General features: G+C 45.1%; 1 protein-coding gene across 1 annotated transcript in view; it reads right to left on the bottom strand.

Annotated features, from left to right (window-relative positions):
- Window positions 1–24282, bottom strand: part of FHAD1 (forkhead associated phosphopeptide binding domain 1) — a 166198-nt gene that overhangs the window by 120358 nt on the left and 21558 nt on the right. The window contains 1 exon segment of the mRNA XM_068985763.1: window positions 16423–16629. Within this exon segment, the coding sequence (XP_068841864.1) occupies window positions 16423–16629 (207 nt within the window).

Raw genomic sequence — 24282 nt, forward strand, 5'->3', positions numbered from 1 at the left:
CAAGAGATTTGCATCCATTACCTCATTTAATACACCTAACACTCTGTGATGAGCCTGAGGCTGAGTAAGACTTAGTGACCTTCCCAAGATCATAGATTTGGTAGTGAGTGGCTGAGCTGGTAGAATGCCATCTCTAAGACATAAGAGCGTTTTGTCCATCTTGCTCAACACTGTATCCTCAGCACCTAGAATAAACCCTTGGTGCGTACAAAATAGGCCCTCAAATATCGGTTGAGGACTTCCCTAGTGGCCCAGCTGCTAAGAATCTGCTTGCCAATGCAGGGTCCACAGGTTCAATCCCTGGTCTGGGAAGATCCCACATGCTGCAGGGCAACTAAGCCCGTGCTCCACAACTACTGAGCCCATGCTCTAGAGCTCTCAAACCACAACTAATGAAGCCTGTGTGTCTAGAGTCCATTCCCCGCAACAAGAGCAGCCACTGCGATAAGCCCACACAAGGCAACTAGAGAGTAGCCCCCCACACCATAACTAGAGAAAGCCCGCAGACAGCAATGAAGACCCAGTGTCACCATTAATAAATATTGTTTTAAAAAGTACCGGTTGAAAGAATGAATTGACAAATCTCCGAGATTCAAGCCCAGCTCTCCAGGACCCCATGGCCTGCCTTCTTTCCATCCACACTGTGTGTCTTTCTGGCATTCCTACTACATCCGTCCCCCAAAGCCAAGAGCTGGCTCATTAACTTGTGATCCTCAACACCCACCCTATTCTTGGCAGATACTCCATAAATATCTATTGAGGGACCCCAGCAGAAGATGTTTGTAGCTACTTTCAACAGAGAGCACATCAAGATCTATCTAAACTGGGAGAAGCAAATGCTGAGAGAGGTGCTGACACCTGGCTTTGTCATGGCTTGATGCTGCCATGGCGGTTTCTCCCCTTGCCTAGTGGTTAAGACATGACGTCATGAGTGCTACCACTTATTGTACTTTACTCATCTTCCTCACAATAGGGGGAGGAGATCTCTTTATGCCCGGATTACAAATGAGGCTGGGAGGGGTTAAGGCAGGGGTCCCCAGCCTCCGGGATCTAATGCCTGATGATCTGAGGTGGGGCTGATGTAATAATAATAGAAATAAAGTGCACAATAAATGTAACGCACTTCAGTCATCCCAAAACCATCCCCCAGCCCACCCCCCTGCCACCTGGGTCCATGGTAACATTGTCTTCTATGGAACTGGTCCCTGGTGACCAAAAGGTTGGGGGACTGCTGGGTTAAGGAACTGATCAAGCTCAGGTGATGGTGGAGGGGGTGGTCGGATTGGGGTCTGATGAGCTCTTTCCCTCTTGGTTTCTCTCTCCTTTCTTATCAGCCATCCCCATACCTCCCCCTAGACTCCTGGAAGAAAAAGCAACACACTTTTCAAGTAAGAAGCTAAGTTTAAAGGTTCGCTGCCTGTGTGGGGTCACGTGTCTCTTTCCCCAGACAGGGACACATAATGAGAAACAGGACAGAAGGCTTCCGAAATAGGAGCACTGGCAGACAGAACTTCCTAGAACTCCAGCTGGACCGTGTTCAAGAGGAAGTTTCTCCACTTACTTGGGCTCCCAAACCAGTCTTTTAGCTACAGCTTTTCCCAGCCAAGTCAAGAATCCGGTGAATTCCTCCAAAGGCTTTTTTTGGAGTCAGTGAGAGCAGTGTTCGAGGAAATTAAACTCCAATTGTCTGGGGACGCCTGGCCCAGCACTCTTTGGGGGTTGCATCGCGCCTTAGTTGTGTCATGCCGGATCTTTTGTTGTTGTTGCAAGCGGCCCCTCTAGTTGTGGCGCGTGGGCTCTCCAGGTGTGGCACTCAGGCTTAGTGCCCCGCAGCATGTGGAACCTTAGTTCCCTGACCAGGGATCAAACCCCAGTCTCCTGCATTGCAAGGTGAACTCTTAAGCACTGGACCACCGGGAAGTCCCTGCTCCAGCATTTATAATGACACTGGCCCTGGGCTTCCTTGGTGGCTCAGAAGGTAAGACTGTCTGCAGTGTGGAAGATTCAGGCTCCATCACTGGGTCGGGAAGATACCCTGGAGAAGGGAATGACTACCCACTTGCCTGGAGAATTGCACGGACAGAGGAGGGTGGCAAGTTACAGTCCATGGGGTCACAGAGCTGGACAAGACTGAGCAACTAACAGCCAGCCTCTAGGCCCTACTGACACCTGTTTCAGGAATGGACTTGGTGGTGTTCCAGAACTCCGCTACCTTACATGTAGATTAAAATTTCTCTCCACTGTGGACACCTCTGTCTCTACCTAAGCTCTCTTCTTTTCTCTCCTTTCAGAAGCTGAGATGCCCTGCTCCTGCCTGTGCTGACTTCTCCATCCATCCTCTCCCTTCCTCTTCTCTGGGGCTGTCTCACCTCAATCATTCCTATCATTTTTTCCCATTGATTTAATAAAGTTTTAGAGAATGAATGGGCTGAAGGTGGGAAGGGGTAAATTCAAGTGTGTTTTATCCTCTGCTAGCTAGAAAACAAATCTAGAGACCACAGGTAGTGGTGGAAGAACTTCCTTTCATGCTGGGTTGCTCAGGTAGCTGTGCCTCCCTGCCCACTGACTGCCAGGGTGCTAAAGGGAGTGGTCACATCTCACTCCTCAAGTGAGAACAGGCCAGAACCCACGCGGCTCTTTGGACATTTCAGGAATCTCTCTCCCAATCTCAGTCCATTGCTGTGGGTGGGGCTCAGCCATTAGCCAATCACACTCCTTGGTGCACTGATTGGTGCACTGGTGGGGCAAGTGATCCAATCAGAGCCAAGGAGATCCAAGAAAACTTGGCTGGACACCAGGGTCTGGAGTGCCCTGGTTGGACTTATGAGTGCAGCCAGCATGAAGGAGTGGAGCCCAGTCGGGGAGAGAGAGAAGTTGTTTCCTATTTTCAAAATTGTGGTAAGTAACCTATGTGTATGTGCTCAGACACTCAGTCATATCCAACTCTGCAATCCTGTGACTGTAGCCTGTCTGGCTCCTCTGTCCATGGGATTTTCCAGGCAAGAACACTGGAGTGGGTTGCCATGCCCTCCTCCAGGGGATCATCCCAACCCAGTGATCGAACTCATATCACTTATGTCTCCTGCATTGGCAGGAGGGTTATTTACCACTCCAGTTCATCCTAAAGGAGATCAGTCCTGGGTGTTCATTGGAAGGACTGATGTTGAAGCTGAAACTCCAATACTTTGGCCACCTGATGCGAGAGCTGACTCATTGGAAAAGACCCTGATGCTGGGAAAGAATGAGGGCAGGAGGAGAAAGGAAAGACAGAGGATAAGATGGTTGGATGGCATCACTGACTCAATGGACATGAGTTTGGGTGGACTCCGGGAGTTGGCGATGGACAGGGAGGCCTGGCATGCTGCGGTTCATGGGGTTGCAAAGAGTAGGACACGACTGAGCGACTGAACTGAACTGAAATGAGCTGAACTGAACTGAGCATCACCTGGGAAACCCAAAACTTTTATGAATAGGTTTAATAATAGTGGTTTACATGTGAAGTGAAGTGAAGTCATTTGGTCGTGTCCGACTCTTTGTGACCCCATGGACTGCAGCCTACCAGGGTTCTCTGTCCATGGGATTTTCCAGGCAAGAGTACTGGAGTGAGTTGCCTTTTCCTTCTCCAGGGGATCTTCCCGCCCCAGGGATCGGACCCAGGGATCGAACGCAGGTCTCCCGCATTGTGGGCAGATGCTTTACCCTCTGAGCCACCAGAGCTTGATTTTTTTGTTTGTTTTGCTGATTTCTTAGACTTAAGAAGGTAATGGGGGAAAACCTTAACAGTGCAGATGACAAAAGAGCATGTTGTGCCTCACCCATTATAAGTAGCACAAAAAATTGAGGGAACATTCCTCTAGTACTTAAAAACTACCATCTGATGCAGAAAAAAAAAAAAAAAGTCATGTCACTGATGAATGTGCAAAGTTCCAACGTCTTTCTTTTTCACTTGTATTACTCATAAATGCAAATATATCCAAAATACCCCCAAATATCCACAAGTGCTCAGGTTGGGAACTCTCTTATTCATCCGTCACAACAAGAATTGGCTATGGATACAAGAATTCAACGGGAGTCAATAAAAGCATTCTGTGAGACTCAGCTGGCTGTGTGGAATTTACAGGAAAGAGTACTGTATTTCTCATTATTTGGAAAGAAGGTGTTCACATTCTTGACACTCCTGACGTCATTAAACCTTATGCTATTCGTGTACATCATCTACATTTTCCAGAGAGCTGGCTGTTAAACATTTACTAGCCAGTCGCTGTCTGTGCCAGGCACTCAGCAGAGTGCCTGGTACTTACGATAGGTGTTCACTGCTGACTGACCTGAACAGTTGGCAAAAGTAGTGTAAGTAAAAAGGTCTTTGATTCTGGGGCTGGGACAGGGGAGGGGGGATACCTGCTAAGCCTGGAGAATCTCCTAATAGCAGAGAGTAAAGCAGTGCCCAGAGCATAGGTATGGGGAGATGCTTAAGGGCACGGCAACCAGCCTGAAAGAGCTCCCAGAGGCCGAAGCTGGAAGAATTTGAGCAACAAAACAGATAATGAGGGACATTCCTGCTGGTTCAGTGGTTAAGAATCCGCCTTCCAATGCAGAGGACACAGGTTCAATGCCTGGTTGGGAAACTAAGATCCCACATGCTATGGGGCAACTAAGTCCATGCACAGCAACAGGAGAAACCCTCAGGCTGCAGTGGAGACCTACTGCAGGCAAAACAGAAATAGAAAAGAAGGGATTATGACCCAGAGTGTAAAATACACCGAGTCCACACTGATATAGATATGTGAGTGAGTCAACACATGAAGCAGGGAGAAGAGACCATCTTCCTTACAGAAGAATCTAGCACATGTAGGTGTTGAGCTTAATTCCCACAGTCTGGAAGGCCTGGGGGTGGGGGTGAAAGGGCAGGGGGAGGAGGCCTACTGACCACAGCATGGAGGGGCCATGGATCTCAAAAGACAGGACAGAGACTGCAGAACACAATTACTAGCTCTCAGAAGCTCGGGGAGGGGCTATTTGGTGCTGGGCAAATGGCTTTTTTTCTGATGCAGAAGCTGAAGCTCCAGTATTTTGGTCATCTGATGCAACTCATTGGAAAAGTCCCTGATGCTGGGAAAGATTGAGGGCAGAGGAGAAGAGTGTGTCAGAGGCTGAGATGGCTGGATGGCATCACCAATGCAAGGAACATGAACTTGGGCAAACTCTGGGAGATGGTGAGGGACAGGGAGGCCTGGTGTGCTGCAGCCCATGGGGTCAAAAAAAGCTGGACATGACTGGGCAACTGAACAACAACAACAACAAATGGCTTTTTACCTCAACAGCTCCCAGGATGTCACCATAACTCAAAGTGGGGTAGTAATTCTATGTCCCCAAGAAAAAGGTAAATTATGTTCAGGATCTTCAATGTGAAAAATCAAGATGATACATTCAGAACACAGAACCACCAAGTTGTACATTACTTTTAGGTTTTAGCACTTAAAAGAGGTCCCAGCACTTCCCTGGGGGGGGGGGGGTCCAGTGGTTGAGAATCTGCCTGCCAGTACAGGGGACATGGGTTTGATCCCTGATCCAGGAAGATCCCCATGCTTCCGGGAAACTGAGCCTGTGGGCCACAACTACTGAGCCCGTGCTCTGCAACAAGAGAACCCACCGCAATGAGAAGGCCAAGCACTGCAACAAAGGGGAGTCCCTGCTCGCCGCAACTAGAGAAAGCCTGTGTGCAGCAATGAAGACTCAGTGCAGCCAAAAAACGAAAAGAATTAGGTCCCTTTGAGCTGTTCAGAAAAGTCATTTATTTGGATTTTGGGGTTAAAAGAGACCTGATCCATCTAATTTTTCCATTTTTTTTTTGGTAAATCTTCAATCTTACAGTTCTTTCTTTCAAGTTCTAATTAGCTTTCTGGTTGGTTCATAAAATTGGAAACAATCTAACCAGAAAACAGCTGGGTGTTTGCAAACAGCTTTCACTGCCCCTAGACTTGACCTCCTTCAGTTCGGTCTTGCCCAGTTGAGAGACTGAATGCAAGAGTGAATGACCATCGATGAGTAAAGAGAAGAGAAGCAGCAGTGTGGTTCAAGTTTGGTAAACCAGGGTGTGCTCTGCCAGGGGAGCCAGGAGGCAGCCACGCTGATCCCCAGATTCCTGGCTGAGTGTGGGTCCTGTCTCTCCAGGGTGCTAAGCATTCCACCTGCGCTCCTGTCTCCACCCCACCCACCAAGGTTGTCCATAGACATCGGGGGATGACACAGTCCTCAAGAGTCCTCCTGTTTGAGTTTTTGCTGAGGACCCTGTGCCTGAGACCATCTGAAGCCCCCTGCCCTCCACTTCACTGGCCATGGGAAGTCGCCTTTGATATGAAACACGTGGTGGTCTCAGGACTTCTCATCCCATCAGCAGGTCCCCACAGGACCTGTAAGAGCATGGTGTAGATGAAATCCTATGAGGTCAGGTTGGAGATGACAAAGCTTGACTAGCAGGAGGTTTCGTTCTGAAGAGGACCGTGCTCTCTGGTCATTCCCTCTACCGCCAGCCAGCTCCTCAACCCCAGGTACAGTAAGGCCACATCCTCCTCAAGGCTGGGCTCTAGTCAAGATCCAAGCCATGCCGAAGAAGATGCTGGCTCCTCCTCTGGAGCTGCCAGTCTAGAGCGTGCTGGTGCTGATGGTGGCCACCTTCCTGCAGGTGACGTGGCAAGAGTCTGCCAGAGACTGGGAAGCTGGCAGAGCAGAGTCAGATTCCTGACCATTGCTTGGGCACCTGGGCCTGAAGCTGCAGCTTTTGACCTTTTCGGTTACATGAGCTATTTTTTCCCCCTAGGGTAGTTTAAGTTAGTTTTATGACACTTGCAACCAGTAAAATTTTCTGGACAATATATTTATTGAGACTTTGGCATAAGCGTCACTATGTGCTCTATGTCCTATGAACACTATGGTGAGACTCTATGGTACTCAGAATGAAAGCTGTCATAAGTTGTTTGTCATGTTCAAATAAAATTCACCAGTCTGTACTCATGCACCAAATTTAAACCTATAAAAGTAAAGCAGCAGCCCTGGAGAAGAATGATTTAAGACCAAGGAATCAATAATAAGACAAGTAGTAAAGCGCTGCCTAGAGAAACTTTGAACAAATAAATAGTTCTTCAGCTACAGCAGGCTTTGGACTATAAACCCCAAATTTCTTCTTCAGAAATTACCTAGGGAAGACATTCCACAGTTTTATTTATTTATTTCTGACCTTACTACTTGGCTTTCGGGACCTTAGTTCCCAGACCAGGGATTGAACCCAAGCCACCAGAGTGAAAGTGCTGAGTCCTACCCACTGGACCACCAGGGAATTCCCAACATTCCACAGTTTTAAAAGAAAACTTTCCAGTTGAAAAAACAGGTAAAACTTAAAATATGCAGTAAACTTACAATATGCAGTAAAAAAAAAACTTACAACTTACAATATATATAACTGTTATATATAATATTCTAATATCTAGTACATTTATCAGATATATGTCAATTATACTATTACCATATATGCAAATACATGCATATGTGGATGTATATTTACTTGTATTTATTTATTTATGGCTATGCTGGGTCTTTGCTGCTGCACATGGGCTTTCTCTAGTCGTGAGTGGGCTTCTCGTTGTGGTGGCTTCTGTTGTTGCAGAGCATGGGCCCTAGAGCAGATGGGCTTCAGTAGCTGTGGTGCACAGGTTTAATTGCTGCAAGCAGGCTTTCTCCAACTGCAGTGAGTGGGGGATACTCTCTAGTTGCAGTACACAGGCTTTTCCTTGTAGCGGCTTCTCTTGTTGCAGAGCATGGGCCCTAGGTGCACAGGCTTCATAAGCTGTGGCTTGAAGGCTCTAGATCCCAGTGGCCTCAGTAGCTGTGGCGCATGGGCTTAGCTGCCCTGAGGCATGTGGGATCTTCCTGGACCAGGGACCGAACCTGTGTTCCCTGCATTGGAAGGCAGATTCTTAACCACTGGACCACCAGGGAAGTCCTGTTTGTGTATATTTAGAACCACATATTCCAGTTATTTTTTAAAGAGGTGATGAAAAGATTGTTCAAAATCTGTTTTTTCAGCTCACCTATTTTTTTGTTGTTGTTGTTATTTCTCAGCTAACTAAGTAAGCAATTAACGAGCACAGCTGCCAGCAGTGGGGCTTAATCTGACTGAGTTCTTTCTCTCCAGCTTTCCCTCTATTTTTAGTTTTTCTTTCAGAAATCAGTAAAAGAGACCACACAGAAATCAAGTAAAATAAAAGAGACCATACAGTGTAGTGCAGAGGCTAGTAAACATTTTCTGTAGAGCCAGACAGTAAATATTTCCAACTCTGTGTGCCATACAATGTCTTTCCCGTTTACTCTGCAGTTACAGCAGACAACATAGGGAATATGGAAATAAAGGGGGTAATTGTGTTCCATTTGGCCCTGGGCCTAGTTTGCCAACCTCTGGGTAAAGAGCTGGGGATCTGGCATGAAACAGAATCTGGTCCAGCTTCCCGTTCTGCTCCTTACATCTGTGTGACCCTGACGAGTCTGCTATTTGTGTGCCTCGTCTGTAAAATAGGGATGAGAACAGCTATTTCTTAGTCTGGTGAGAAGCAGGTGAGACAGAGCACATGGAATGCTTGGAGCACTTCCTGGTCTATAATAAACGAGCATCAAACATTTCCCATCAGGTATCATCATCATCAAGAAAGAGGGCAACTAAATGTATCCAGGGGAGAAGAGGAAATGAGGGTTCGATCCCTGGGTTGGGAAGATCCCCTGGAGGAGGAAATGGCAACCTGCTCCGGTATTCTTGCCTGAAAAATCCTATGGACAGAGAAGCCTGGCTGGCTACAGCCCATGGGGTCGCAAAAGAGCCAGACATGACTGAGTAGCAGCAATAGCCCAGTAACCCTGGTGAAAAATTAGTGAGGCCAAACCAGGAAGCCAATGTTGAAAATGCATTTTCTTCTATTACCAGTGGCTTTCGCTTTTACCCCCATGATGGATCATTCCTTGTCAGGCATGTGAAATTGCAGGTTGAACTGGGAATTGTGAGACCTCCCTTAACCAGCAGGCAGTGGAGGAGCTGCCTGGGCTCACATGGCACCGTGATGCTTCATGCTATTAGGAAAAAGCCTCCAAGGGACTCAGGAGAGGTAGCTTTTAATCCTGGCTCTGGGTCTATATGACTGATACCTAACCTTGGGGAAGTCACTGAAACTCTCCGGGCCTCAGCTTATACAATGATAAGGGTGATCCCAGGGACCTCTATGAAAAGACTTAAGGGCGAAAGGGGATCTGTGATTAATGAGTAGCTCCTTGGCAGAAATTAAAAACAGAAGCTCAGAAAGGTAAAGTCAGTTGCAGTTAGCATTTGAACTTGGGTCCAAACCCCAAAGCCTTTGCTTTTGATTTTATTCTGCAGAGCTTCCTCATGAAAGCAGTGAGGGCGCTCTTCCCGCTAGACATGACGTCATGACATTGGAGGGACAGAGGACAGTATCCAGGAATCACACGGGAGTGTCTAGTTGGACTGAGGACAGGGCAGCACAGGCTAAACGGAAGGCCAGTCACGGGCAATGATAGGGGTGGGAGCTCCTGCCAACGAGCCCACAACACCTTCATGGAACAACTCGACACGTTATTGGTGGCACCTCGCTTCCGTTTTCCTTCTCGCTATTTCCATCAGTTTTGCCATATACTTCAGAACAGAGAAAGACACGATTTATACATTTGGGTGATGAGGGTTTCCTTACTCAGCTGCTTTATGAGAACACCGTCACTGTGACTAGAACAGCTTGTTTCTATACCTCCTTTCCCAGAGTTCAGGAAGCACAAAGAAAGGCAACTACCCACAAAACGCACAGCATGGCAGGCACACCTGACTTTGTGACTTCAATTTCCCACACCTGGTACTGAGACTGTATATTAATCAATGGTTGCTTCAGGGCATTGCAAACGGCCCTGCAGGTTATGTCCCGCACAACCCCAGGGGGCGCCGTCTACGTGGACTATACTGTGAATGGTGACTGTGGCGTAATGCTTCCATGAAAGAGCTGTGATTTCCAGAGCATGGTCCTAGGCATATGCTGGCTGCCGATGTACTTTGTCAAACGAGATTTTCTTTATATTTTTCCATCTTCTATGTTATTCTATGGATAATTTATCTGCAAATGTATCTGTCTGCTAGTCGGGGGAGGGCTTGGGAGGTTTCCTGTCCAAGGAACTCTTACAAAGGAAGCATCTTGGCTGCTACACGCTGGTTCGCTTGATTCTAACTAAAGTTGAGGGTGGGGACTTCCCTGGCAGTCCAGTGGTTAAGACTCCATGCTTCTAATGCAGGAGATGCAAGTTTGATCCCTGGTCAGGGAACTATTATTAATAATAGGATCTTATATACTTGCCGTGCAGTGCAGCCAATAAATAAATAAAACTGAGGAGATTCATGTGTTTATCAGGTGCCAGACGCTGGACTCAACAATTTACATTCATTGCCCACTTAATACCACAGTTGTTCCGTGTGGTAGGAACTATATTACAGAAATGGGAACTGAGGCTTTGAGGGAAATGACTTGGGTGTGTCCAGTATAAACGCCAGTACAAGAGCAGGGCTGGGACTGCCCTAGAGTCAGCCTGGCCTCGGGCATGTGCCCTAACCACGTGACAGCTGCAAACACGTCTAGACTCCTAACCCAACACACCCCCCTCCCCAAAGAAATGCTGCCACAGTCCTCTCTCTTGGTTACTGTCACCACAGAGCCTGAAACAAGTGTTCTCATTTGGGAACTCTTTGTCAGGAAAAGAACAGTTCCTATCACACTTAACCTGGGTGATATCAGGGCGGTCCTCCTGGGAAACTCTACCCCGGGAGTAAACACAGCACCCTGACCTGGGACCTGCCAATCAGTGGGAAACAAGAACATCCAGGAAGCATGATGACGTCAAAGAATTTCTTAGAAAAACTAGACCTTAAAATATTTTCAAAATTTTATTTATTTATATTTGGCTGTGCTGCGTCTTCATTGCTGCGCATGGGCTTTCTCTAGCTGCGGGCATGGGGCTTCTCATTGCAGCGGCTTCTCTTGCTGCAGAGCATGGTCTCCAGTGCTCCCAGGCTTCAGCAACTGTGGCTCGTGGGCTCAATAGTTGTGGCAAGCAAGCTTAGCTGCCGCGCAGCATGTGGAATCTTCCCGGACCAAGGATCAAACCCATGTCCCCTGCAGTGGCAGGCAGATTCTTAACCACTGGACCACGAGGCAAGTTCTGTATCTGAGAGATGCTCTTCAATACCTTTCCTTTTCCCCCCTCTTTCTTTCTCTTCTTTTAAACAGTTCACACTCTGAGTTATCAGCAAGTGGAATTCATAGGAAAATGTTTATCAGTCCATAGGCTGCCCCCAGGGAGGCCTTGCGAAGGACCCCTCCACGAATAACAGCTTACAGGATGCAAGTTTCTCAACCTGGGGACTCACCAGCAGAAAGTGTTTTGAGAAGATGAGATGTGGTGAGAGTCCTGCAAAGTCACCTGGGCACAGTCAGGGAAACACCTCTGCAGGCAGTCACTGGAGGAATGAAGCAGGGCACAAGTGAGTGTAGAAATAAGAACTGAAAAATTCTGTGTATATTTGAGTGACCGTGAAAGTTTGCCTTGCTCTTTGTGAAGACCAATTGAGGCTACTGCTCTAGCTAGCAATAGACTAAATGGTTTTCTCCCTTCCTTTATCTGCAAGTGGGGATAGTGTTTCATTCGTGCTGACTAGCTGTATGACCCGGGGAAATTACTTAACCTGTCTGAGTTTTGGATTCCTTGTCTGTAAAATGGGGATCGTGGGAGAACCCAAGTCATGGGTTGCTGTGAGCATGAAATAAGGGAAAGCAGGTGAATTGCTTAGCACAGTGCTGTCCATGTCAGCGATTCCTCCTGTTGCGTACTGGTTTCTCTTCTTACAAAGCATCTTCTTCCTTCTCATCTACTCAAGGTCAGAGATTGTCATCACTGTTTCCCATGCTTATATAACAAGCACCTCGTAAAATAGAGTTCCCCTTCCATATCTGTACACCCGTGTTCATAACAGTCTTACTTGAAATGGCCAAAAGGTGGAAGCAAATGGCCATGGATGGACAAAAAAACAAACAGAAGGTGGGGAATACACACCATGAAACATTATTCAGCCGGAATGAACCTCGAGGACATCACACTAAGTGAAATAAGATGGTCACAAGAGGAGAAATCAAGTAAGATTCTACCTATAGGAGGTACCTAGAATAGTCAAATTCATAGACACAGAGAGACTGTGGGATGGGAGGAAGGAAGAGGGAGTTTTTGTCTGATGGGTGGAGAGCTTCAGTTTGGGAAGAAGAAGAGTTCTGGAGTCGGATGGCGGTGGTGGCTGCATAACAGTTTGAATATATTCAATGCTACTGGACTGCACTCTGAAAAAAGGTGAACATGGTAAACGTCACATTTTACCACAATTTTGAAAATTAAAAGGCAAACTAAAAAATGAAGTGCCTCCGAGGTTTCCCGACATTTGGGGTGATAGAAAAGGATGAAAATGTTCTGAAAGCCGGTTGTGGTGATGGCTGTACATGTAAATGTACCAAAATTGAACTAGACACTTAAATGGGTGAAGTTTATGTCATATAAATTGTCCTTCAACGATATGGGACTCTGTTAAGCTATAGGAGGAAATGGCAGCCCACTCCAATATTTTTGCCTGGAGAATCCCATGGACAGAGGAGCCTGGCTGGCTACAGTCCATGGGGTTGCAAAGAGTCAGATAACACAGAGATTGAGCATGCATACACAAAGCTATTAAAAGCAAGCAAACACACACACATGCTGTGATCCAGAGGAAACCTTGGGGGATGCAGGATTTGTTCACTGTTTTGATTGTGGTGATGTTTCATAGGTGTACACATACGTCAAAGCCCATCCAAGTACAGATTTAAATGTGCAGTTTATTGTATGTTAATTATATCTCAACAAAGCTGTGTTTTTAAAAGGCAGCATAGTATTCCCTATATAAACGAACTCCTTATGATGTATTAAACAATGCCCCCTTTTTTGAAGATTTCGGCTTCAAATTTTATGCCCCTATAAATGATATTTCAATAAATATCTTGGTGTGGAAAAAAAGAAAAAAAATGCAGATATCATTTGCTGCCTCCTTCTCCCTCTCTCCCACTTCCTCCCACTAAAGGCAAGCCAGAAAGTCAAAATTTCCCAGGGAGGGTGCCTGGGAATCTGTAATTTTACTGAGCATTCCTGAAAAATTCTTATAATTAGACATGTTAGGGAAATATTGACTCAAACTTCACAAACTTGGATTTTCAGACTTTGGGGTCTGGAATCCCTTTTTCTTTGACCCCTAAACAACTCTATAAGTGTTCCATACAAATGATTGTAAATTTGGGTTTCCCTACTGTTGGGGGTGAGCTTGAGTGAATACATATTCCCAGGCCCCACTCCCAGGGAGGATGTGTATGGCTGCCAGATTTTGCATAAATAAATGAATAAATACATAAATAAAATGTAGGGTGCCAGTCAAATCTGAGTTTCAGACAAATAGCAGATAACTTGTTTTAGCATAAGTGGTGCCTTGCAATATCTAGGACACACATGTATAAAAATGCCTGGTTTTTACCTGGGCCTTCTGTATTTTATCTGGGAACCCTAAGTATGAGTCCTCAGGCCTGGGCTGAGCCTCAGATCTGCACTGTGGGTCTGCTCCCCTCATGGCTCTGATGAGGGGATCCCTAGAGCCTGTGTAGAGGATCCTTGATTAGATCAACACATCAGGGTCAGGAGCCACTCCTGAGGGCAGCCAGAGATCCCCGGTGTATCTCACCAGAGAGCACCTTTAATGCTGGTCCAAGGAGGAAAAGGAGGCTGAGCAGCGACAGAAGAAAACTACCCCAGATCTGCAAAGCTGAACGTGATGGGTGTGGTGTCACTGCCCCTGAAGCCCGAGGGACGCTGCTGATCTCAGAGTGAGTATTTAGGGCTGCCTATGGGACCCACACCCTAGGAGTCTGTCCAGAGTCTCTAAGCTTTGTTTATTTATATCTAGTCTCGTCCCAGAAAGGATTTTACACCTAGGGGGTCTCAGTCCATGCAGCACTCTTGGTGGCAGAGGTGAGATGAACACGCTATCTCTCTGGGACATGCATGACAGGTGTTTACTGTGTGCTCCCAAGGACTGGGCACTGGGCTGGGGGTTTTGCAGTTATAACCATCTCTTTCAGTCCTTGAGACAAGCCTGCAAAGACATTACTGCCATTGGCCCCATTTGTAGGTGAGGAAATGGAGGTTCTGAGGGGTCCAGTGGCTTGTGCAAGAGCACACTGAGTGGGCCAGTGGCAGAGCTGGGGTTCTGACCCAGGCCTGTGTTGCTAACCACCCTCCATCCTGTCTCCCCACTGAGCTTTGATGGGCGAGTTTTGGGTTATGTTCTGATTAATCTGGGGCCATACTTTAGGTCCTGATCCAGGAACATTTCTGATCCAAGGTGTGAGGACAGTTACCAGGTGTGGAGTGTCTATTTCCACCAGACACTGATTTTGACTTTTTACATATAGATACTGAAAGGTTATGGTCGTGAGCGGTGAGTTACACTGGGATTCGCTGTTTCCAGAGGAGAGGAATTCAATCTGGGAACAGAGATGAGATCACTTGGAGCTTTTGTGTAGCAAAGTACATGTACACCCGTGGCTGATTCACGTCAATGTATGGTAAAAACCACCACAATATTGTTAAGCAATTAGCCTCCAATTAAAATAAACAAAGTATAAAAGGGATAGAGAAAGCTTCTGAAACAGACATCAGAAGGGGACAGAAAGAGTGCCCCCTTGCTACTTGTTGGCAAGGCATTTTATACCTGTTAGCAAACTGTTAATCAGATAAAAGAAACACCTCAAGACTGAGAGTTGCACCAGGGCCCTCTCCTACAACATGTATTTTGAAACAGCATTGGAATTAGGGGAGTCATCTCTGGGCATCAAACAATTGACATGAATCTTGAAGAAAGGCATATTCCAAAGCAAATACATAGTTTCATTAACATAGCTTAAGAAAAACATTTCCATAAGAAAAACAAATTGGTTAGTTCAAGGTTTGAGAAAAGTTAAGTTCAGGCAAAACCAGGTATCACCATGAAACACAGGATTAGAAGAAAAAACATCCTTTAATTTTGTATTGTTCAATCACTCAGTTGTGTCCGACTCTTTGTGATCCCATGGACTGCAGCACACCAGGCTTCCCTGGCCTTCGCCATCTCTGGGAGCTTGCTCAAACTCATTTTCATTGAGTTGGTTATGCCATCCAACCATCTTTATCCTCTGTCGTCCCCTTCTCCTCCCACCTTTAATCTTTCCCAGCATCAGGGTCTTTTCTAACGAGTCAGTTCTTCGCATCAGGTGGCCAAAGTATTGCAGTTTCAGCTTCAGCATCAGTCCTTCTAATGAACACCCAGGACTGATTTCCTTTAGGATGGACTGGTTGGATCTGCTTGCAGTCCAAGGGACTCTCAAGAGTCTTCTCCAACACCACAGTTCAAAAGCATAAATTCTTCTGTACTCAGCCTTCTTTATCATCCAACTCTCATATCCATACATGACTACTGGAAAAACCATAGCTTTGACTAGAGGAACCTTTGTTGGCAATGTCTCTGCTTTTCAATATGCTGTCTAGGTTTGTCATAGCTTTTCTTCCAAGGAGCAAGTGTCTTTTAATTTCATGGCTGCATTCACCATCTACAGTGATTTTGGAGCCCAAGAAAATAAAGTTTGTCACTGTTTCCATTGTTTCTCCAACTATTTGCCAGGACGTGATGGGACTGGATGCCTTGATCTTTGTTTTTTGAATGCTGAGTTTTAATTTTGTAAAGAGAAGGGAAAAAAACGTCTACCACTTGCAGTTTATTTCCTCCGGCTGCTTGGGAACCTCTGGCCTTCCTAACAAGGCTGTTAACCCTTTCTATACTCTCTCAATGCCCTGCACCGTTGATAACACCCAGACCCAAGGATGCAAAGAACCCTGGCCGAGGTCTCAAAGCTAGGAAGTTGTAGAGCACTGATCTGCCTAAAAACGAAGCATCCATCTCTGCATCTTCAAAAGCACACACTTGCTTTCCATCTCTGCTGGCAAGCTTCACTTTTCAGGAAAATACATTAGTTCTGGGCTGGTTGCTAGGCAACTCTTGCCTGTAATTCTAAGAAATTCCCAGTAGAGGGCGCTGTGATTCGCTCCTCCCTGGGACCCACCGGATGGGTCTGACCTTCACAGAATTGGGTCCTGTGGCTGCCAGTGTGTGCAGCTGAGGGCAAACTGATGTGCTCTGGACCACCTCCACCTTTGGCCACATCTGAGCCCCGAGCTGCACAGACGGTACCTCTGCCCCACAACCCCCACCCCGCAGGGGCCTGGACTCACCGAGGCTGGGTTTTCGATGACCAGTTCGTAGGTCAGCCCTCCAGTGCCGAACCTCAACAGGTCTCCCGGTAAGAGCTTCACAGCCACGTTCTGAATGTGGCACTCGTTGACAAAGGTGCCGCTGCGGGAATTGAAGTCCTGGAGAACAAAGCTGCCCTCAGCCTCATTGTATTCGATGAGCGCGTGATGGTTGTCGATGTCTGCAGACTGAAATGGAGAAGGGGGGACAGTCAGAGCCAGGAAAGTGGGAATAATGAGGGGGGCCTTAATACTTACTAGTGCTACTGACACTGGGTGCCTCAATGTGCTAATGGCTTCATTTGACTGGATGGTCACTGCAGTCCTCCTTTTAAGGAGGATGCTGAAGTTCAGAGAGGTTAAGTGACTCGCCTAAGGCCACACAGCAAGTGAACAGAGGGGCCATGGGCTTTGTCTGACACCAGACCCAGAATAGTTGCCCAAGTCGTTGGACAGGGAGTCAGCCACCACAGAGAGGCAAGAGGGAACTTGGGGGAACTAGTCAGGAATTGGCCAGTCTTTCTATGATCCCACGTGAGTATACTTTGGGTTGTCCCAAATGGCAAGACAGCAGAAATGGCCCAACACAAACCAGAAAGGTCAGTTGGCAAGTGACTCAACTATTTACTGCAAGTGTTAAAGTGAAGGGGAGGTTTTATAATGATTATTGTTATCATTTGTTTGTTCTATTCATTTTTAAGAAAAACACATTTTTTCCTTAACAATGCAGAAAATGAGAGCTAGAGAAAAACATAAAGAAGACATTAAAATCACTTAGACTCTTGTTCCCCAGAGGCAGGCTCTGTCTGAACACAGCGATTCAGTCTTTTTCCTATGTTTACGATCTTTCTATTTATTAAAATTTATTTTCTCACCTTTTTCTTTTTTGTTAATTTATATCTTACTAATTTATTTATTTTTGGCATGGCATATGGGATCTAGTTCCCTCACCAGGGATTGAACCTGCACCCCCTGCTTTGGAAGATCAGAACCTTAACCATGGGACCACCAGGAAAATCCCACAACAGGTTTTATAGCTACTTTTTAAAAGTCTTGGTTTTCCCATGTGATTAATTATTTCTAGTGCTTCTTAAAAGCTAGTCAGAATTTATCTATCCAAAGATCATCTGGTTTTCAGTAGGGGCCCTGGTGTGACCACATTGCCCCCCAAAGAAAGGGATTTCAGACAGTGAACTGGCAGCGGGGGCAGAGGGCTCCTATGCAGTTTCACTTAAGAGGGAACAAAACTCAGCCCCAAGGAAGAAATATCACATTCCACCTGCCTGGGTGCCCTGGACTACGGGCTTCAGGGCATATGCGAAGTTTTCTGTCTTTTCAGCACACTGCCTATGAGCCATCCACTCCAGCCTGAGACTTCGCAATTATTTTCTAAGTTAATTCTTCTCAGAGTGCCTCACTCAACTTTCATACAGAGTACTTGGACTTAGAAATTTATACTAACATCCCACTTATATATACATCCCACATCTTCACAATAATCCAAAGGGGCACTGCCTCATTTAAACATTTCCCTGGTGGCTTAGATGGTAAAGAGTACACCTGCAAGGTGGGAGACATGGGTTCAATCCCTGGGTTGCGAGGATCCCCTGGAGGAGGGTATGGGAATCCACTCCAGTATTCTTGCCTGGAGAATCGCCATGGACAGAGGGGTCTGGTGGGTTACAGTCCATGGGGTTGCAAAGAGTTGGACAAGACTAAGTGACAGAGCACAGCACAGATAGTTGATTTACAGTGTTGTGTTAGTTTCCGGTGTATAGCAAAGTGATTACATTACACACACAAACCTATAATATATATCCTTTTTCAAATTCTTTTCCATTACAGGTTAGTACAAGATACGGAATATAGTTCCCTGCGCTATGCAGTAGGTCTGACAGTTCCTGACTTTTTAGATGGGGAAACTGAGGCACAGAATGATGAAGTGTGCCCACAGTCACCCAGCTTGACTCGCCTGGCTTTGTACCCAGGTTTACCTGACTACTTTGCAAACTCCTACCAATCACTTTGACATTTAAGTATTGAAACACAAGAATAAAGCAGGAGTAGCTACATTAATTTCAGATAGAACCGACTAGAGCAAGGAAGGTTATCAGGGATAAAGAGAGGTGTTACATTATGATAATGGGATTGATTCTCTAGGATGATGTAACAGTCCTTCATTACATGTGCCCAACAACAGAGCATCAAAATATGGGAGACAAAAACTGATAGAACTGCAGGAAGAAACAGACGAATCCATCATGACAGCTAGAGACCACAGCATCCCTCTATCAGCAGTGGGCAGATCCAGCAGGCAGAGAATTAGTAAGAATAAAGTCGAACTGAACAGCACTGTCAATCATCTGATCTAACAGACAGCCACACAACTTCATGCCACAACCAATCATACACCCTTCTCAAGCTCATGTGGAACACTCACCAAATAGACCACATTCTGGGCCACAAAACATCAACAAATGTAAAGAGAATAGAAATTATGCAAAGTATGTGCACACTGGACCACCTGACCTGCCTCTTGAGAAACCTGTATGCAGGCAAGGAAACAACAGTTAGAACTATTCCATTTGGAACAGACTGGTTCCAAATAGGAAAAAGAGTACGTCAAGGCTATATATTGTCACCCTGCTTATTAAACTTATATGCAGAGTACATCCTAAGAAACACTGGGCTGGAAGAAACATAAGCTGGAATCAAGATTGCTGGGAGAAATATCAATAACCTCAGATATGCACATGACACCACCCTTATGGCAGAAAGTGAAGATGAATTAAAAAGCCTCTTGATGAAAGTGAAAGAGGAAGAGTGAAAAAGTTGGCTTAAAGCTCAACATTCAGAAAACAAAGATCATGGCCTCTGGTCCCATCACTTCATGGCAAATAGATGGGCAAACAGTGGAAACAGTGGCTGACTTTATTTTTCTGGGCTCCAAAATCACTGCAGATGGTGATTGCGGCAATGAAATTAAAAGATGCTTTCTCCTTGGAAGGAAAGTTATGACCAACCTAGAAAGCAAAATGGCTGTCTGGGGAGGCCTTACAAATAGCTGTGAAAAGATGAGAGCCGAAAAGCAAAGGAGAAAAGGAAAGATATAAGCATCTGAATGCAGAGTTTCAAAGAATAGCAAGAAGAGATAAGAAAGCCTTCTTCAGCGATCAATGCAAAGTAATAGAGGAAAACAACAGAATGGGAAAGACTAGAGATCTCTTCAAGAAAATTAGAGATACCAAGGGAACATTTCATGCAAAGATGGCCTCGATAAAGGACAGAAATGGTATGGACCTAACAGAAGCAGAAGATATTAAGAAGAGGTGGCAAGAATACACAGAACAACTGTACAAAAAGGATCTTCACGACCTGGATAATCACGATGGTGTGATCACTAATCTAGAGCCAGACATCTTGGAATGTGAAGCCAAGTGGGCCTTAGAAAGCATCACTATGAACAAAGCTAGTGGAGGTGATGGAATTCCAGTTGAGCTGTTTCAAATCCTGAAAGATGATGCTGTGAAAGTGCTGCACTCAATATGCCAGAACATTTGGAAAACTCAGCAGTGGCCCAGGACTGGAAAAGGTCAGTTTTCATTCCAATTCCAAAGAAAGGCAATGCCAAAGAATGCTCAAACTACTGCACAGTTGCACTCATCTCACATGCTAGTAAAGTAATGCTCAAAATTCTCCAAGCCAGGCATCAGCAATACATGAACCATGAACTCCCTGATGTTCAAGCTGGTTTTAGAAAAGGCAGAGGAGCCAGAGATCAAATTGCCAACATCTGCTGGATCATGGAAAAAGCAAGAGAGTTCCAGAAAAACATCTATTTCTGCTTTATTGACTATGCCAAAGCATTTGACTGTGTGGATCACAATAAACTGTGGAAAATTCTGAAAGAGATGGGAATACCAGACCACCTGACCTGCCTCTTGAGAAATCTGTATGCAGGTCAGGAAGCAACAGTTAGAACTGGACATGAAACAACAGACTGGTTCCAAATAGGAAAAGGAGTACGTCAAGGCTGTATATTGTCACCCTGCTTATTTAACTTATATGCAGAGTACATCATGAGAAACGCTGGACTGGAAGAAACACAAGCTGGAATCAAGACTGCCGGGAGAAATATCAATAACCTCAGATATGCAGATGACACCACCCTTATGGCAGAAAGTGAAGAAGAGCTAAAAAGCCTCTTGATGAAAGTGAAAGAGGAGAGCAAAAATGTTGGCTTAAAGCTTAACATTCAGAAAACGAAGATCATGGCATCTGGTCCCATCATTTCATGGGAAATAGATGGGGAAACAGTGGAAACAGTGTCAGACTTTAATTTTTTGGGCTCCAATATCACTGCAGATGGTGATTGCAGCCATGAAATTAAAAGACACTTACTCCTTGGAAGAAAAGTTATGACCAACCTAGACAGCATATTCAAAAGCAGAGACATTACTTTGCTGACTAAGGTCCTTCTAGTCAAGGCTATGGTTTTTCCTGTGGTCATGTATGGATGTGAGAGTTGGACTGTGAAGAAGGCTGAGCACCGAAGAATTGATGCTTTTGAACTGTGGTGTTGGAGAAGACTCTTGAGAGTCCCTTGGACTGCAAGGAGATCCAATCAGTCCATTTGGAAGGAGATCAACCCTGGGATTTCTTTGGAAGGAACGATGCTAAAGCTGAAGCTCCAGTACTTTGGCCACCTCATGCGAAGAGTTGACTCATTGGAAAAGACTCTGATGCTGGGAGGGATTGAGGGCAGGAGGAGAAGGGGACGACAGAGGATGAGATGGCTGGATGGCATCACGGACTCGATGGACGTGAGTCTGAGTGAACTCTGGGAGTTGGTGATGGACAGGGAGGCCTGGCATGCTGCAATTCATGGGGTCGCAAAGAGTTGGACATGACTGAGTGACTGAACTGAACTGAACTGAGATAGCATATTAAAAAGCAGAGACATTACTTTGCCAACAAAGGTCCATCTAGTCAAGGCTATGGTTTTTCCAGTGGTCATGTATGGATGTGAGAGTTGGACTATAAAGAAAGCTGAGTGCCTAAGAATTGATGCTTTTGAACTGTGGTGTTGGAGAAGACTCTTAAGAGTCCCTTGGACTGCAAGGAGATCCAACTAGTCCATCCTAAAGGAGATCAGTCCTGGGTGTTCATTAGGAGGACTGATGTTGAAGCTGAAACTCCAATACTTTGGCCACCTGATGCAAAGAACTGACTCATTTGAAAAGACCCTGATGCTGGGAAAGATTGAGGGCAGGAGGAGAAGGGGATGACAGAGGATGAGATGATTGGATGGCATCACTGACTCGATGGACATAGGTATGGGTGAACTCCAGGAGTTGGTGATGGACAGGGAGGCCTGGCATGCTGCAGTTCATGGGGTCACAAAGAGTTGGACATGACTGAGCGACGGAACTGAACTGTTTTCAGACCACATTGGAATTAAACTAGAAACCAATACCAGAAAGATAGATGGAAAATCCCCAAATATTTGGAGATTAGACAGCACATTTCTAAACAACAGATGGGTCAAAGAGGAAGTCTCACAAGAAATAAAACAAATTATCTTGAGTTAAGTGAAAATGAAAATACAAACTATGAATATTTGCAAGATGGAATGAAAGCAGCTCTTGGAGGGAAATCCGTGGCATTGCACACATATATTAGAAAAGAAGAAAGACATAAAATCAGTAATATAAGCTTCCACCTTATAAAACTAGAGAAAGAAGACCAATGCAAGCCTACCACAAGCAGAAGAAAAAAGAGCAATGAATGAAATAACAAAACAGGAAAATAACAGAGAAAAGTCAGCAAAATCGAGAGCTTTCTTTTTAAAAAAAAAAATCAATAAAATGGACAAATTTCTACCAGGATAATCAAGAAAAAAAGAGAGAAGATACAAATTATTAAAATCAGAAATGAAAGAGAGGCCATGATCCTATGGACACTGAAGGGATAAAAAAGGGATATTATGAATTCTGAGGGGCTTCCCACATGGTACAGTGGTAAAGAATCCACCTGCCAATGTAGGAGATGCAAGAGATGCGAGTTCCATCTCTGGGTTAGGAAGATCCCCGGAGTAGGAAATGGAAACCACTTTAGTATTCTTGTCTGGAAAATCCCATGGACAGAGGAGTCTGGTAGACTACATTCCATAGGGTTGTAAAGAGTCGGACATGACTGAGCATGCACGCAATGCATGAATAATTCTATGTCCACACATCTGATAACTTAATGAAGTGGATCAATTCTTTGAAGGACACAATCTGCCAAAACTCACACAAACAGAAATAAATATCCTGAGTAGACTCATATCTATTAAAGAATTTGAATCACTAATGAATAACCTTTCAAAATGGAAAGTACCATACCTGGGTGGGTTCACTGGAAAATTTTACCAAATATTAAGGAAAGATCATGAACTCCTTATTGCCAAATTCAGACTTAAATTGAAGAAAGTAGGGAAAACCACTAGACCATTCAGGTATGACATAAATCAAATCCCTTATGATTATACAGTGGAAGTGATGAATAGATTCAAGGGACTGGATCTGATAGAGTGCCTGAAGAACTATGGATGGAGGTTCGTGACACTGTACAGGAGGCAGAGATCAAGACCATCCCCAAGAAAAAATAAATGCAGAAAGGCAAAATGGTTGTCTGAGGAGGCCTCACAAGTAGCTGAGAAAAGAAGAGAAGCAAAAGGCAAATGAAAAAAGGAAAGATATACCCATTTGAATACAGAGTTCCAAAGAATAGCACAGAGAGATAAGAAAGTCTTCCTCAGTGATCAATGCAAAGAAATAGAGGAAAACAATAAAATGGGAAAGACTAGAAATCTCTTCAAGAAAATTAGAGATACTAAGGGAATATTTCATGCAAAGATGACCCAGATAACCATGATGGTGTGATCACTCACCTAGAGCCAGACATCCTGGAATGTGAAGTCCATAGGCCTTAGGAAGCACCACTACAAACAAAGCTAGTGGAGGTGATGGAATTCCAGTTGAGCTATTTCAAATCCTAAAAGATGATGCTGTGAAAGTGCTGCACTCAACATGCCAGCAAATTTGGAAAACTCAGCAGTGGCCCAGGACTGGAAAAGGTCAGTTTTCATTCCAATTCCGAAGAAGGACAATGCCAAAGAATGTTCAAACTACAGTACAGTTGTACTCATCTCACATGTTAGCAAAGTAATGTTCAAAATTCCCCAAGCCAGGCTTCAACAGTATTTTTTGAATCATGAACTTCCAGATGTTTAAGCTGGATTTAGAAAAGGTAGAGGAATCAGATATCAAATTGCCAACATCTGTTGGATCATTGAAAAAGCAAGAGAGTTCCACAAAAACATCTACTTCTGCTTTATTTTTTTTGACTACGCCAAAGCTTTTGATAGTGTGGATCACAACAAACTGTGGAAAATTCTTCAAGAGATGGGAATACCAGACCACTTGACTTGCCTCCTGAGAGATCTGTATGGAGGTCAAGAAGCAACAGTTAGAACTGGACATAGAACAACAGACTGGTTCCAAATTGGGAAAGGAGTATGTCAAGGCTGTATATTGTCACCCTGCTTATTTAACTTACATGCAGAGTACATCATGTGAAATGCTGAGCTGGATGAAGCTCAAGCTGGAATCAAGATTGCCAGGAGAAATATCAGTAACCTCAGATACGCAGATGACACCACCCTTATGACAGAAAGTGAAGAACTAAAGAGCCTCTTGATGAAAGTGAAAGAGGAGAGTGAAAAAGCTGGCTTAAAGCTCAACATTCAGAAAACTAAGATCATGGCATCCAGTCCCATCACTTCATGGCAAATAGATG

The sequence above is a fragment of the Capricornis sumatraensis genome, chromosome 14 (assembly GCF_032405125.1).
Source record: "Capricornis sumatraensis isolate serow.1 chromosome 14, serow.2, whole genome shotgun sequence".
In the NCBI taxonomy this organism is placed as follows: domain Eukaryota; kingdom Metazoa; phylum Chordata; class Mammalia; order Artiodactyla; family Bovidae; genus Capricornis; species Capricornis sumatraensis.